We start from the raw sequence: 16,820 nt of genomic DNA, 5'->3' as shown, positions 1-16,820 counted from the left end.
TGTCAATACTTTCTAAAGAATACCACATGAGTGCACTTTGGTAGTAGTAAGAAGAGGAAGAGCAGCTCTAGCAGTAAAAGCAGTAGTAATTAACACTTATATAGTACTTATGTGCCAGGCCCTATCCTAAGCACTTTGCCTATATTATCTCATTTAATCCTCAAACGACTCTGTGGAGTAGGAGCTTTATCATGTCTAAGATTTTTACTATCTCTGAAATCTGAGTGTGTCTTTCAGTAGGTGACATCTTAAGAGTCAGTGATATGTGGTGTTATTCTTCTCATTTCATGGATGAGCAAACTGAGCTCCAAAGAAATTAAGTAATTTGCCAAGTTCATTAAACTATTAAGTGATGAAACCAGGTTCTAAACTCAAGCAATCTGGCTCTGAAGTCTGTGCCCTTAACAACCAGGTTTATTTCCTGTATTTGGACCTCCAAAGTGTGTACTGAGTTGTATGTGTATATATATACATACATATTTTATTTATTTATTTATTTATTTATTTATTTTGCGGTACGTGGGCCTCTCACTGTTGTGGCCTCTCCCGTTGCGGAGCACAGGCTCCGGACGCGCAAGCTCAGCGGCCATGGCTCACAGGCCCAGCCGCTCCGCGGCATGTGGGATCTTCCCAGACCGGGGCACGAACCCGTGTCCCCTGCATCGGCAGGCGGACTCTCAACCACTGCGCCACCGGGGAAGCCCTGAGTTGCATAGTGACTTCAAAACTACTGTTAGCTTTTCGTTGTCTGGATGTAATAGTTGCATTAGAACATGTGTACCATAGATCTAGTAAACCAGGAGTCTGCAAATGTTTTCGATTACCTACCCCATCAGTAAAACATGTTAAACTAATATATGTATGTGTGTGTTTATGAAGAATATACTTGTGCTAATATATGTTGTATCATCAGAAATTGACATTTTTAAAGGCAAAAGACATTGAATACCACCAATTTCATATGGTTCAACCTAATACATTGCACATTCTATAAATGTACAAAAATAGAAATTTTAAAAAGATGAAATGAAAATTTAATAAACAATATTTTCAATGTCTTACTAATTATGATGCTTCACTATAATTAGCTAATATTTCAAGGCATAATATATCTTAGGTGAAATTTATCATTAACAAAAATGGATGGTCTTGACAATCCTAAGGTTTTTTAACCAATGCCTTGTCAGATTCAATTAGGTACTTGTTGTTTTACTTCATAAAGTCATGGTAAGAAGTATCACTCTTGCCATTTCCTTTCAGTTTTTGCTTGAATTATTGGTAATATCTTCAATCCTCAGTTTCTTTGTGGGAAACCTTTTAATTGTTCATTTTGTAAGCAGGTTAGTTTAGTTAAAATTAGGTGAGAGGGACTTCCCTGTGGTCCAGTGGCTAAGACTCCGCACTCCCAACACAGGGGGCCCAGGTTCGATCCCTGGTCAGGGAACTAGATCCCGCATGCCACAACTAAGACCTGACACAGCTAAATAAATAAATATTTTTTAAAAAATTATATGAGAGAACCTGAATATCTATAATAATCCCAAACAAGTCACTGTCCTCCCTTAGGTGTTATAAAACTCCCCTATTCCTTTAAGACAAAGTGAGGCCCAGTGTCAATCAGTAAATCTTATTAAGCTTAGATTATTTCTTAATTATTATGATAAAAATACATATAAGTGGAGGTTCTAATATTTTCTTCTTAAACCCAAATACATGTGCTCCACTTGAGAGACTAATGAAATGGATGTTTAATCAGTGAGTAGAATGAATCTGCTAATTTGTTGGGCCCTTAAAGGTACAGTACATTTATACATATGCCCAGGCATGAAACAACATTCTCCTTTATTCTTATTCCATTAAAAATAATAATCAAAGGGTAAAAAAGCAAACATTTTACCCTTAAAGTTTACTATTAACTCTGATTTTAGGCTTGGAATTTTAATTGTCCAAAAATCAAGCTATGTGCTATATGAATTAGAACCTGTTATGGTAATATTATTTCATGAGGTATAATCAGTGGATTCCTTTTTAAAAGAATGCTTAAATATAATAGATAAAGGTTGAGGATTCAAGTACTCATGAGAACCATTATTTATATGTTTTGAAATTGTAATTATGTTGATTTCCAATGTTTTCATTGAACATAATATCATTATTTCAGTTTTGTTTGATCCTGGCTGTATTGTATTAAATCTCTGTGAATATATCATATCACAAAGCCATTGTTGTGTCTTTAGTAAAGGAATGGAGAATTAAGGCTCTAGGTGGACCATTAGTGGTTACACTAAAATATTAGGAGTAAAATAAAAATTATGCCAACAGAATAATAACATGTTAACATACTTATCATGAATAAACATGAAAAAGATCTTAGGCATTGTAAATGCACTAAATAATCTACTAGAATATTTAGTACATCTGGTAACTTAATCCTAAAAGGGTCCCAAACTTATGATCTAAAATTTAATCAAAGTTTCTTCCTTGAGTATAATTAAATGATTTATTAAAATAACCAGCATAAAAGTTTAAAAAGTAAGTATCATAATATGGTATTCTAGATGAGATCCTAGAACAGAAAAAGGACATTAGGAAAAACTAGTGAAATGGAACAAAGTATAAAGTTTAGTTAATAGTACTGTACTAATGTTGGTTCCTTAGTTAGGATGAAAGAACAGTGGTAATGTAAGATGGTAACAATAGGGGAAACTGGGAGAGAGGTATGTGGGCACTCTGTACTATCTTTACACTTTTCTGTAAATCTAAAACTATTGTAAAATTTTTTTAAATGCATTTAAACTTTAAAAATTATCATGCAGGAGCACGTATCAACTTTTACAATGACGTGATACTATTTTCATACCTAATTTCTGATCATTTACCTAAAATTGGAAAAGTGAATGGCCCATCAAAATGAGGTTTTCTGTTTATTAAATAAAGTCTAAGAAAAACAGTACTGAACAGCTGGAGATGTTCATGTTTATAAAGACAGGTTTACATCAACAAAGAGATAATAAATTTAAGAATTTGGCCCTTTGTAAAAACTGTAAAACTTTACTGCGAAACATATAAAGACGAGTAAATGGACAAACATATTTTATATTTAGATAGAAAGACTACTGGTTTAAAGGTGACAATTCTCTTTTAATTATTCTATACATTTATCAATACTTTGAGCTCAATAAAAATAACAATATGTTTTTTATAGCAAGGTAGTTGTTCCTTTAAGCCCAAACTTGGCCCAAGTATGAGTGGAAGAGTTGAGGCAGAACTACCAGGCATTCCCCACTGCTGAAACATCTGAACATTAAGCTTATTTCTCTGAGAACAACCTGAATAGGTGTTCTTTCTAAGGTAGGCAAGACCAAGCCACATGTCTATTTCTGTGCTAAGTGAAAGCCATGCCTTCTTTTTGCTCATGACCTAGCTCCATACCGCAAAATCAACCAGACAATTTCTGTGGATCCAGTCACCTCTGAACATGAACTAACATGTCAGGCTGAGGGTTACCCTGAGGCTGAAGTCATCTGGACAAGCAGTGACCACCAAGTCCTGAGTGGCAAAACCACCATCACCAGTTCCAAGAGGGAGGAGAAGCTTTTCAATGTGACCAGCACACTAAGAATCAACACAACAGCTAACGAGATTTTCTACTGCATTTTTCGGAGATTAGGTCATGAGGAAAACAGTACAGCTGAGTTGGTCATCCCAGGTAATATTATGAATGTCTCAATTAAAATGTGCCTAGTACTGTCCCTTGGTACCTAGCCTGATGCCTGCTCATTGTAAGCTTTCATTGTTTGTTGAATGAATGAATAACACTGTATTTACAAAATGCATCCTACTTCCTCACCTCCATTCATCCAAGTCATATTGCTACTTAATAAACATTCAGCAAATATTTATTGAATATGCGGTATGTGCCAGGCATTGGGGACTCAGTTAACCCTCTCCAGGAAGTAGATAATAAAACAGGCAATCTCATTTTATGTAGGACATGCTCTTGTGGCTGGGGAATCTAGGGCAGCACCTGAGAGGAAGACTCAACTCAGTCCAAGTTTCAGGAATCCAAATCTGAGCACATCAGAGCTGTTTCCTTCTTTCCAGGGTTTCTGTGGCAGGAAACAAATGGAATGTACTTCCCTATCTTATTTCAAACGGGAGAGATCCTTCCTCCCCATCTGCCTTCTCCAAGGTAGTCTGCTTAGTGTGTAAGATATAAGGCTGTGTGTCCCTGGGCAAGCAACTCGACTTCTTCTGTGTGTTTCATTTTTCTTATATAGTTATAACCTATTGGGCAACACCATCATAGGAATACACAAGCTATGGTGTATGAAAATAATTTGAGACTCTTTTTTGCGCAGAATCAACTATTTTATTTTTATCTCACTCTCCTATACAAGTGGGTAAGGCAGGATACAGTCTGGTGAGAGGCTCAGACCTTTAGAGAAAGTGAGCCTTGAGAGCATGATGTTAATATTGGGTTGGCCAAAAAGTTCCTTCGGTTAGTGAATACGTTGTTCAATGAAGTTCTTCGTGAAAATGAAAAATGTGTCTTTTATTTTTACTTAAAAGCGAGTGAACTTTTTGGCCAACCCAATATAAACCCAGAGGTTTATATTGTCTGCTTCTCAGAGGCACTTCTCACCACTCTCTCCCCCACTAGATGTTGACAGTAAAGCTTAGGTACTTCAGAGAAAACAAATAAAAAATTGAATAGAAAAGGTAAACAATAGGAAAAGACAATCCAGGGTGGTCCTATGAACAAAAAGAACAAAGGAAGTTTAGAAAATTAAAGAGATGCTCTTACTGGGGTGTGAATCACTTTGGTAGGAGCTGCATTAGTATAATAGGTTCCTGCCATTTAAAAGCTATTTTATGATAACTTACTTGTGGGAAAACCTAGGGTTAACTCACCTAACTGCTCAAAATCTGTTTTCTCATCTGTAACCTGGGGATTTAAAAAATAAAAAATGGCACACCTAATTCATAAAGTTATTAACAGGCTTTGTAAACTGCAAGCTACTAGAGAAAAGCTGACTACAGCTTTAAAGCTTGAACTAGGTAGTCATGGATCATGGCTAATGGTGGGAGGTGGGAGTTAGCAGTCTCTGAGCATCATGTGCTGTAAGACCCCTTTTCTTCCTGCATGGGACTGGAGACAGGTTGGTGAGAGGTGCCAATGATTAGATGTCCCAAGATGTTCACACTGTGGAGAAAGAAAAGATAGCAAACAGTGGTCCCAATCGTGGCCGCAGATACGGGGAAGCAGGAGCTCTTTGACAATGCCAGTTGGCCTTCATGTTCCATCTTTGCCATGTGCAATAGGCTGCTACCTTTTATATTAAGGAATGCAGGAAGTGAAATAATCAAAGCTACCATATAATATTGAGTTGCCACTCCCTGTGAAAAGCACTTTATAAACATTAGCCTCACAAAAATTTCATTATCATTTCCATTTTTTAGGCTGGTTAAAGGACTTACTGGAGATCTCAAAACTAGTGAGTGGCAGCAGAACTTAACCCCAGGTTCATCTGTCCAAAGCTTGGGCTGCTTCCACTTTTCCATGCTGCTCCCATTTTCATATCTGAGGTATCTCACCATTCCAGCCACTCACTGGAAAGGAACTTATAGTATTTAAGAAAATTAACCTAATACTATCCTAAATTAAGCTTCAAAGATGATTATTCTCTTGGCCCCTTCCAAAGAAGATTTTATCTTTAGTCAGTTTCTTTTTATTTTGTTTTGTTTTTCAGAACCGTATCCAGATCCAGCAAAAAAGAGGACTCACTTGGTGATTCTGGGAGCTCTCCTGTTGTTCCTTAGTGTAACCCTGACAATCATCTTCTGTCTAAAAAGAGATGGTATTTCCTTTATTGTAATAGTCTCCACTGGGGTTGAGGAGAAGTGTATGAGAGTGCTACTGTTGTCACATTGGCACTTAGTGGGCCAAGCCAGGGATGCTAAATCTCCTGTAATCTGCAGGACAGTCGCATGTAACAGGGAGCTTTTCTACCCAAAATGCTAGGGGTGCCCCCAGCAGGAAACAGTGATTTATCAAATGGTTTCCTATTAGCTTTCCCTTCCAGGGCCAACTTTCAGTTATGCAAAGTAGGTTTTTAGTTACTGTTCTGCAGTATCACTTCATTGAAGGGCGGCAGTGAACACTTGTAGTAACATTTCCAAGGGAGTGAGAATTGGATCATGGCTGCAAGCAAACCTGACTTGCCTCTGCAAGGTAGCACAAAGACACTCCACTGTTTGATAGCAATTATAGTGAAGCTGTGCAGGATTGCTGGGTGAAGATGGTGAGAGAAAGGTTGTGTATGGAGGTTGAAGAAGACCAACTGTTAAACAATTTCTTTCCGTCATGCAAATAACCACAGACTTACAGAAGAGAAAAAGCTAAATGCCTGTTGGTTTCAGTTGAATTTGTCTAGCATTAGTTGCACTGTTAATATTGAGCTGGTTTCTGGGACCTTTAAATAATAAAAATAGTTCTTTATGGAGAGCAGTGATACTTTTACCATAGAGTAGTTTGCAAGATTTCTGGCTGAGGGTGTTATATAGATTTCAAAATAATTTTAATGTGTGTATTTCTCTATTTACCCAAGGGGGCAATTAAAATTCAGGAAAACGTGGCTATTCAAATAATTTCCTTTCATTTTAAGATGATTCAGAGCGAACATTTCCCCAGTACTTTGAGAAGTACACCAAAGGATCTGATGATGATCTGTGTATAGAGTTATCTGATGACAAATAGGGAAGTGTAAAATGGAAGGGAATTCCAATAGTTGTTGAGAAATTCCCTACAACCCCTTAAGAGGTGGGTGGATCTGGGAAAGTGGTGTAATTGAGGGAGTGGAGGTCAGCTTCTTGTAATGAACAAGTACTTAACAGAACTGAGACAGCCAGAATATAAGGATCAAGTTTCAGTGATAGGAAGACCTGAGATGGCTTTGATTTGTCCAAGGAAGTGGCTGTGGCCAACTTGCATTTCCATGTGAAAAATAATTAGTTGGCATTAGAAAGGACTAGAAAACCAGTCTATAATAAAGTGTCTCAGAATATGGTACATCTCTGGGGGAAGAATGGAAAATATAAGTATATACTCCTGAAGAAAATTTAGGAACAAAAGCATGTGTCCTAAACTGTTGAATTAACTTCAGGGGTTGGGACTCCTGGAATACGGAAGTCTACCAGGTTTCCTAAGGGATTAAAAATGTTTCATAGGAACCTAGGATTTAAACTTGAGTCACTGTGTGGGATGTAGAGTTGTGTTGTATGGAAATAAAAATAACTTTTTTTCTTCAAGTGAGAGTGATGGATATGGAAAAATGTGGCACCCGAGATATGAACTCAAGGCAGCAAAATGGTAAGAATATTAGCAGGGATCAGAAGTTGAAGGAAAAGTAAACAAAAAGTTAAGGAACAAGGAGAAGGCTATCAGCCATAATCTTCCCTCATTTTACAGAATGCTGACTGTTGGAACTGCCGGCTCCTCTTTGCCTCACAACTCTGATATAAGAACTATTCCCACAGTCTGAGATTTAGGGATGGCAAAGGAGAGTAGAGGGATGGCTCTTTGCGGAGGTGGGAGAAGGAGGCGGCTTCTCTCTGTTAGGTTTCTATTGCTCTGCATCCTAACATCTCCCTGCAATAGGGGACCAAAGTGATTTATGTGGATGGGTGATAGATAGATGGATGGATGGATAAATAGATAGATAGATAGATAAAACGTGTATCAGGCACTGTGGGTACTGCTTCATGTGCAGTACTTCAATCTCCTCCCTCCACAAAATCAAAGAGGATTTATTTATTTATTATCCTAGGATTATTCCCACTTTATAGTAGAGAAAACAGAGGGTCAAGAAGATAATATAAATTGCCCAAGAACACAAATCTGGCAAAAATAAGGCGTTGGGGCCCACTAGCCTGACTATAGAACCTTACTCTTAACCTGTTCACTTAAATCCATTCCACAACAAATGTCTACATTTGTAGAAGTCCACAAAGACCTCACCCAGATGATTGAACTAAGAGGAAAGTTATATTAAGGTTTCTAATTCTTTTTAATGTAATTAGAAACCACACTTCACAATGAGCCCAAGTTTAAAGTAGTCTAATTACCTTGGACAAGCTCAGGCATGTTTCATTATGTAGTCCATAGTGCTCATTTGTGTTGTAAAGCTAATTAATGAGTGTTGTTTGGAGCATCCTAGGGTGACAAACCATCCCAGTTTGCCCAGGACTAAGGTTTTTCTCAGAACATGGGTCTTTCAGTTTCACAACCAGGACAGTTCCTGGCAAACCAGGATGGTTGATTACACTTTATCATGTAAAGGGAATTGGACATAAATATAATATGCTTCTTTCTCTTATTGCAAGTTTATTATATCATCTAGCAAATATAACTTTTGTTTCTCATTTTCACTCTCCAGATACACAATTTGAGGAGACGTAACCCGACATTGAAACTTCTGATCTTAAAGCAGGGATTCTGAGCCTGTGGTTTGAGTTTGTCAGGGCTAGGTATGACCAGAGGCATGCAATGGGCCAGTGGGCTGCAGATGATGTAAAACTTAAAAGGCCCAAGCTCTGAAAATGGAAGCTGGGAAAGAAGAAGAGAACAAAGGAAGAAGGAGTAAAAAAGGTAGCCTTAACCTGGAAGGAAACCTTGGTACTTCAAAATGACTGGGAGACTCATCAATGCATATGAAAAGGAGAAAGGACACTTCTGAATGATAAATCCCCATGCAAATTATCCGTCACTCATCCTAGGAAAACAGGTTGAGATTCCCTGATTTAATGGTCAGTTCCTGCAGAAGTGCGCCCTTTGCCTTCACTCAGTGTTGATTTGTCTTCTGGGTAATTGAGAGTCCCAGTGTTGCAACAGTACTTAAGTATGAGTTATTTTTATTTATTTTGAGTCTGTGGGGTCTTGTCATGTGAGTGTGGTTGTGAGTGATTTCTTTTGAAAATATGCTGTATTAGAAGTTAAAATTATGTCACCAGACCAAACTTAGTGCTTGATGACTTGTGTGTGTCCAGCAAAATATAGTATGTGTAAGTTGCTTGATATCCTCTATAACTATCGGCACATAGGGACCATAGAGAACAAACCATTGGTTTGTATAGGATATTACCTTATTTAACCCATTGATACTTTGACTTGGATAATCTTATTCTCAGACCTCAAAGTAAGATACATTACCAAAATGTGTTATGTTTAAGTATCAGCTTTACAACTGTGTGTACACATAATCTCATTTCATCCCTGTAGCAGCTGTGTTGTAGCAAGCACTATTATTCTACCCATTTCACAGCTGAGGGAGCAGAGATAAAATAACTTGCCCAAGACAATAAACAGCAGACCTCAGATTTCTGAGACCGTCACCCACTGTCCTTTTACTATTTATTTATTTTAATTGAGGTATAGTTGATTTACAATGTTGTGCCGATCTCTGCTGTACAGCAAAGTAACTCAGTTATACACATATGCACATTCTTTTTAACATTTTTTTTAATTAAAAAAATTTTTTTTACCCACTGTCCTTTTAGAATACAATTTACGGCTCTGTTTTGCTTTAAGAAATTCATTCATTCAGTGAACATTTAGGAAGCGCCCTACCATGTCAGTCACTGTGCCAGGCAGAGTATACAGATGTGAGCAAGATAAAGCACTTCCCCTCGAGGAGCTCATAGTATGATGGGGACAGCAGTAAGAAAACGTATTGCTACAACGTGGTGCATTATCATAGTATAACGTGTTCGAGGAGAATGCTTGTATGAGGAGGAAAGTCTAGAAATGCTGCCAAAGGAGGGGACGCTCTGGGTAGCCAGCCAGTGTGTTCCTGGACAGTTGAAAATCCTTAAACATTTTAATAATCAAAGCAATTTTAGTTTATGAGATGTCAGATTTTTAAAAACTGTGGAAAACAGCTCTTGAATTCCTTTTCTATCACTATATTTACCCCTGATTTGTTTGCCTTTGCCATGCAATTTGATGTTTATTTATATAGTACCTAGTATTTTCTAGCAGTTTTCTTTTTTATTTAAATGCAATTGAATTTTGAATTCATACTTTTTCATGATTCAAAATTCAAAAAGTCCAGTAGGAGACATTAAAAAGTCTCTATTCCATCCTCCTACTCATCTAGTTTCCCTTTCCAGAAGCAACAACACTTGTCTTTTGTTTATTTGTCTTCTAAAGATATTCTATGAACATATGTGGAAATGTTTGTAAAATGTGTGTATATTTTTAGTTTTTGCTCTTTCACATAAGTGGTAATGCATTATGCGTCTGCTGTGCCCTTTGCTATTTTTATTTAATATACTATTTCTTAGATAGTAGACAGAACAAATTTGAAGTTCCCAGAGGCTGGGTACTATGTCTTGTTTTTTCTAGGTCATCTTTTCCATAGTCTCTTAGTATCTTTCATATGATGTGGTACATACTAAAGAGTTACTACATCTACATTTAGACAACCAGCATTTGTCAAGTACTTGCTCTATGACTGTTTGGATTTGGTTTATTTTGTGTTTCTCAGAGAGAGAATGTGTTTCTCAAAATGGATTTTCCAGGGTACATGGGGTCAACCTGGCCCTAAAGGACGACTTTATTGCTAAGTCTGTATGACAGAATCATGTCTGGAACTTGTTTTTTTCTGTTTTCTCTTGAGTATAAACTTGAATTCAATGTTGCACTTGCAAAATTACATGTTCTGTTTGGAAATTCCAGTCAAGTACCTTGACCCTAGACCTTCATCTGTGCCAGAAAAGGCCTGTGATGCCTGTGAGCTGTGCCTGAACCCTTGAGTCCCACCAGTTCTCACCACTACACAGGCCTCCTAAGACATTGCTTTCCAAAAGTTCAGATGCCCTCTCAGGAGGTCCCAGAGTATTTCTTCCCTCTTGGCCATTTACCTGGATCACTGATAAGGAAGACCTTCTTTGCTTTGCCACATGTCAAGGCTGAAGAAACAGAATCTCCAATAGAATTTTTCCTGTTATCTTTTTGTACATGTTCATTTGCACAATATCCCTTGTTTGAGTGACAGTATCCTTTGTTTGTGTGAAGTACAAGTGAGGATTCTGGTTCAGCAAGACGTAAAGTCTATTTACTCCATTCCTAAATCTTAATGCCTTCTTGTGGTATGGGATTTGTAAGGCACTTTATCCCTTTGTCTTGTGTTTCATTGTAAATGATATAGGCAGAGATGATATCTAGTTCTGCAGTGGATTGTCACTGTTTACACCTGCATTAATTTAATAAAATATTCTTATTTATTTTGTTCTTCAGTGCACCCACATCTATTTTCTTGTTTTCTACATGTTTTGTAAGACCATTCCCAGTTCAACATCCTGATGGAGACAGTTACTTGGAATATCTTCAGCTACCTTCCTAGTTCTTTTTTTCATAGCTTCTATGTTTACACAGCATACTCTTGCATCCTGTGTGATGAAAAAATATCAAAAGAAGTTTTTAAAGAATGCATTGAAAATTTTCATCCTCTCTCACTTGATAGCTCCCTTTAGGACAATACCAAGAAAAGAGTCAAAATTATGTTGTCCAAATTGAAGATCTGAGGGAAGGGAGATGAGAGAGGAGTGGTCTTCAAGAGAACTATAGGGAAATGAAGGGGCTTTCCTTTACGAGAGTACTCTTCTCAGATCAGTAGACATGGATATGCAAGCCCACGCATACGAAGCTGGGTGTATTTCAATCATCAGGTTCTGAAAAGGAAGTGAGAAACCTAGATTGAAGTCAAGTTGAGGATTAAGGCCTGGTTCAGGGTGGGACAGTAAGAAGATTTAATGTCAACTAATTTAATTACTTAGTCATCAGGCTTACTTTAAAGAGACTTTTGATCATTTCTCTAAGTCAGACACTCTCAAAAGACAATGATGACTATTTCTAAGAATATATGTCAGATTCTAGATGGTTCTAAAGAAAGAGTATCAGTACCTTTGTAGAAATGATGATGATATAATGTTTATGCCACTGCTGGGCAATGAAAGCAATAAAAATGCATGGTTGGCATCAGTATATTTCACCTTTCTGATCAATCTTCCTGGCTGGCTTTGGTGGTCATGGTTCTGGATGGAATTTTGTGACACTAGAAGGGTCCATACTGTAGGAAAGTTAGCTTGAGAATGTACCATAAGCTGTCATTAAGCTTTTACTCCAATCCCTTTTACAAGCATGTGACTATCTGCCATAAGTGGACCAAATATTTTTATCTAAATATTTTAGAAAATTATAGATTACTACTATTTTAAAACTTAGAACTCAAAATTAGCTTTTTCACTGTAGATATCCCTGACCAAATTTGTGAAGGTAGATGCCATTTTTATAATTTTTTCCTACTCCAGGCCCACAAAGTTTCAAGGGAATTAATACTACAAATCAAATTACTCCTATATAATATAAATATTTCCAGAATTATTTATATTTTAAAAGAGGTTAAAGTTTGACCAAACTGAAGCAATTGTTAGTGGTGGGGTTTTATCATTAATAATTATAATAATTACCATTTATTGAGCATGTACTGTATGTCAGGCACTGGGATTACACACATTATCTCATTTAATGTCATGGGCTGGTGATGAAGTGTACCAAAAAAGTGCACCATGTTTACCTGGAGCTACCAAATCCGGAAAGTTAACGAAAACTGGAGCATTAAAAAGGCGAAAATAAGTAACTGCATAATTACAGTGATATTATGGGAAGCTTTTATTTATTTATTTGTTTGTTTGTTTGCACCAGGTCTTAGTTGCGGCAGGCGAGCTCTTTAGTTGCAGCTTGCGGGCTCCTTAGTTGTGGCACATAGATCTCCTTAGTTGCGGCTCCAGAGCTCCTTAGTTGTGGCATGTGAACTCTTAGTTGTGGCATGCATGTGGGATCTAATTCCCTGACCAGGGATTGAACCCGGGCCCCCTGCACTGGGAGCATGAAGTCTTATCCACTGTGCCACCAGGGAAGTCCTGGGAAGGTTTTTTTTTTTTAAATAGAGTTTTTATTATAATTCTTGCTGATTATTTACTTAAATATTTTCCCTCAACAGAAAAATATAAAATGGCCATTTAAATGTTATATATGGGGCTTCCCTGGTGGCGCAGTGGTTGAGAGTCCGCCTGCCGATGCAGGCGACACGGGTTCGTGCCCCAGTCCGGGAAGATCCCACATGCCACGGAGCAGCTGGGCCCATGAGCCATGGCTGCTGAGCTTGCACGTCCAGAGCCTGTGCTCTGCAACGGGAGAGGCCACAACAGTGAGAGGCCTGCGTACCGCCCAAAAAAAAAAAAAAAAGTTATATATGTAAGACTATGACATTAATCTTGAATGGAGGAGAGTAAGTTGTGGAACATTGGCTAAGATATACACTTCTCAGTTTCTTATTGTTGTGAATCTATCGTATTTGGACTCCATTATCTACCAATTTATGATCTGACTGCAAATATTATAGTATAAAGATGCAACATGGGGGGCAGGAGTTCTGAATATGCATTTCCATTCAAGGAAATATTATCAGTAAACAGATCCCCAACCTCCTCCTTCCAGTCAATGTGACCTCTCTAGGAGATCTCTTTTTTTTTTTTTTTTTTTTTTGAGGTAGGCGGGCCTCTCACTGTTGTGGCCTCTCCCCTTGCAGAGCACAGGCTCCAGATGCGCAGGCCCAGCAGCCATGGCTCACGGGCCCAGCCGCTCCGCGGCATGCGGGATCCTCCCAGACCGGGGCACGAACCCGCGTCCCCTGCATCGGCAGGCGGACTCTCAACCACTGCGCCACCAGGGAAGCCCGAGATCTCTTTTTGTAGAAAATGAAAGTGACTAATACAATCTCACCAAGGAGAGAGTCAAGCTGGGGAGATGGGCAGCAGCCTCGAGTGTGGAGTGAAATCTCATCCATGACCCCAGGATTTAATTCCTCATCAGAGCTTTTCAGTCCACGTGGCAAACCAGGGGATGATCCAGAGGGGGATGGGAGGTCAAAAATGTTAAGAAGAGTTACCCACTGCAAGGATAGGCCTGAGGAAATAGGCAGCAGCATCCTGGTTGAAGGGGAGGCAAAGGGAGGTGAAGATCCACCCTGTCTCTAAACTTGCAATAATCTCTAGGCTGGAGACCAGCCAAAGGATCACACACTCTCATATTCACACTTTGAGACCCCTGGGGATTACTGCAATGGTGGCAAAACTGAGTTAGGACAGTGTTCCAGAGCCTACATTTTGGGGCAGGAAAATTCTCAAGAAGTAAATGGTTTACCAGATTAAGATTTTATGGCAGGATTGTGTCATACCTCAACATATTAATCTGATTTTTCTCTGTGTATGTCCCTCCACCTCTTCTCTCCCTCTTTGTTGCCTGAGGGTCAATTTTCCTCCCCAAGCCCATGCCAAAGCTGAAACCTAGAAAGTACCACTTTATAACCTGAAATTCCACTCCCATTTCCCACAGTTCCATTACAAACATCTCAGTGGGTCAGGTAACTCATTGGACATCTTCTACATGCCAGGCATTTACAGGGCATTGTAGGGGAGTCAAAGATATTTAATGTGGCTCATGCTATCATGGAGCTTACAGTCTAACTGAGGAAATGATATATAAATTTAGGAAGAATTAAGTAATAAATCAAGTGTTAGAGAAGATGAGACTTTTAAAAAATGTCTCAAGACAGTGAGAAGAGAGGACAGCAAATGCTGTGAAATAGAGGAGGGAGGAAATAGTAAGGGTTAGAAAGCCTTCACCAAGGAAGCTTGATTCAACTTGGACCCTGGAGAGCGGAGAAGATGCCTAACTCTGATGGTATGTGTCTTTGTCCATTTGGGCTGCTATAACAAAATACCACAGATTGGTAGCTTATAAACAGAATTTATTTCTCATCTTTCTGGAGACCGGGAAGTCCAAGATCAAGATGCCACCGTGGTTGTGTTCCAGCCAAGACCCTCTTCCTGGTTCACAGCTGGAACTTTCTCGCTGTGTTTTCACATGGTGTAAGGGGCAAGGGATCTCTGTGGGGTCTCTTTCATAAAAACACTAATCCCATTCATGAGAGCTCCACCCTCATAACCTAAGCACCTCCCAATGGCTCCTTCATCCTAATAACCTCATCTTTGGGGGTTAGAATTTCAACATGTGAATTGGGAGGTGGGGCACAAACATTCAGATAATAGCAGTGTGGAAAACAGTTTCTTTTCATACAGGTTAAATTTAACAATGGAAGAAAATCTGTGATCCCTTACATTTACTTGATACAACCCTGAAAAGGATAATTTGGCAATATCTATCAACTTATAAATGACCCAGAAATTTTACTTGCAGAAATTTACCCTACAGCTATATTCTCATATGTACAAAATGGCATATGCCTAAGGATATTTATTGCAACTTTATTTATAATAGCAAAACACTGGAAACAACCCAAATGTCCATCAATAGGGAACTGGTTAAATAAATGTGGTGGCACATCCAAACAACAGAATACTGTATTAGACAGCCACAACAAAAAATAAGGAAGTTCTTTTCTGTACTGACATGAAACAGATCTCCAAGATAGAGTACAATATGCTACACTTTGTAATTATATTAATTAGGTATACAACAGCACATATACTATGAGCATTTACTTTCACAATAAGTAGTATGTATACTGTGTACACTTAATTTGTATATCATGTACACTATGCATCCTTTCAGATACAAATTTTGCACTTATGAAAGGAAAAAATATAGATACATATTTCCTTGTATATGCAAAAAATATATATCTGAAAAGATGCATCTGAAACTGTTAAAACCGCTTGCCTTTGGGGTGGCATATGGGTTTATAGTGGGAGAATTTTATTGGTTTTGACTTTTGAATCATATTATTACCTATTCCAAATAAACAAATTATAATTTTAAAAAATCTGAGCTCAATTATTTGCCTTCCATGAACCTCCATGTACTTTTAAGGAAATGATAACTCTCATTAATGTATAAGGCCAAATACAAACATCAGAGGTGAGGGAGTTTGAACAACTGAATTCAGCCACCGCTGGATTTCAATCTGGACTTGAGCCCAGCTGTATTGAATTATTTTCTTTCATTTAATTTTTCCCTGTTTTTCACTGGTCTCACTCCCAGAACAGCCTCTAGTATGTGAAAGCATGATCAGTTTATTTATGAGCTCTGATTAAGCAGCTATGGGTTTGGATCCTCATGATAATAAAGGAAACTGTTATAAAAGAACGAATAGGCCAGGGGCTTCCCTGGTGGCACAGTGGTTAAGACTCCATGCTCCCAGTGCAGGAGGCCCGGGTTTGATCTCTGGTCTGGGAACTAGATCCCACATGCATGCTGCAACTAAGAGTTCGCATGCCACAACTGAGGAGCCTGCATGCCGCAGCTAAAAAGGCTGCAAGCCGCAACTAAGGAGCCAGCAAGCTGCAACTAAGGAGCCCACAAGTCACAACTAAGGATCCCGCCCAGTGCAACCAAATAAATACTAAGAACAAAAAAAGAATGAATAGGCCAAATCAACCCATTGTTTATAGTGCCATAGACATGAAATATGCTTCCACAGATAAGAACTAACTAAAATATTTGAACCTTGGGAAAGCTTGCAAGAATGATCCCAACTTATATTTATCCAGTCGGAGAAATGAGTTTAGCACAAGTGAAGTTTTTGCATAACCACAAAGTAAAGCTTTGGTCAGCATTTTGGGGGCTATTGGTGACTATCAAAATCCCCAAACCATAGGCTTTCCCTTTTATTATCTTGGCTTCACCATGAGGAAGTTTGGCTGTCTGCCCTAAGATGAAGCATCCAGCCTTTGAC

The 16,820-nt window shown here is 38.4% G+C and overlaps 2 protein-coding genes across 5 annotated transcripts in view; both read left to right on the top strand.

The window, feature by feature from the left end:
• The window catches only part of CD274 (CD274 molecule), a 33,520-nt gene extending 21,517 nt beyond the window's left edge, over positions 1–12,003 (top strand). For 2 of the 4 annotated variants that reach the window (XR_014016006.1, XR_014016007.1), the window contains exons 4-6: positions 3,425–3,709; positions 5,754–7,372; positions 8,439–8,471. Coding sequence is in view for 2 of the 4 variants with exons in the window: in XM_081236226.1 (XP_081092352.1) it covers positions 3,425–3,709; positions 5,754–5,861; positions 7,313–7,372; positions 8,439–8,461 (476 nt within the window). In the remaining 2 variants the exon portion in view is untranslated. Of the gene's footprint in view, positions 1–3,424; positions 3,856–5,753; positions 7,373–8,438 lie in introns of those variants that run through there. The other 2 variants (XM_081236226.1, XM_081236227.1) reach the window with 2 other exon arrangements.
• PDCD1LG2 (programmed cell death 1 ligand 2) overlaps positions 1–16,820 on the top strand; it is a 115,233-nt gene that overhangs the window by 9,268 nt on the left and 89,145 nt on the right. The window lies entirely within an intron of this gene.

Source organism: Mesoplodon bidens (genome assembly GCF_964165515.1).
Source record: "Mesoplodon bidens genome assembly, chromosome: 6".
Lineage (NCBI taxonomy): Eukaryota > Metazoa > Chordata > Mammalia > Artiodactyla > Ziphiidae > Mesoplodon > Mesoplodon bidens.
This window is presented reverse-complemented; position numbering and strand designations above follow the sequence as displayed.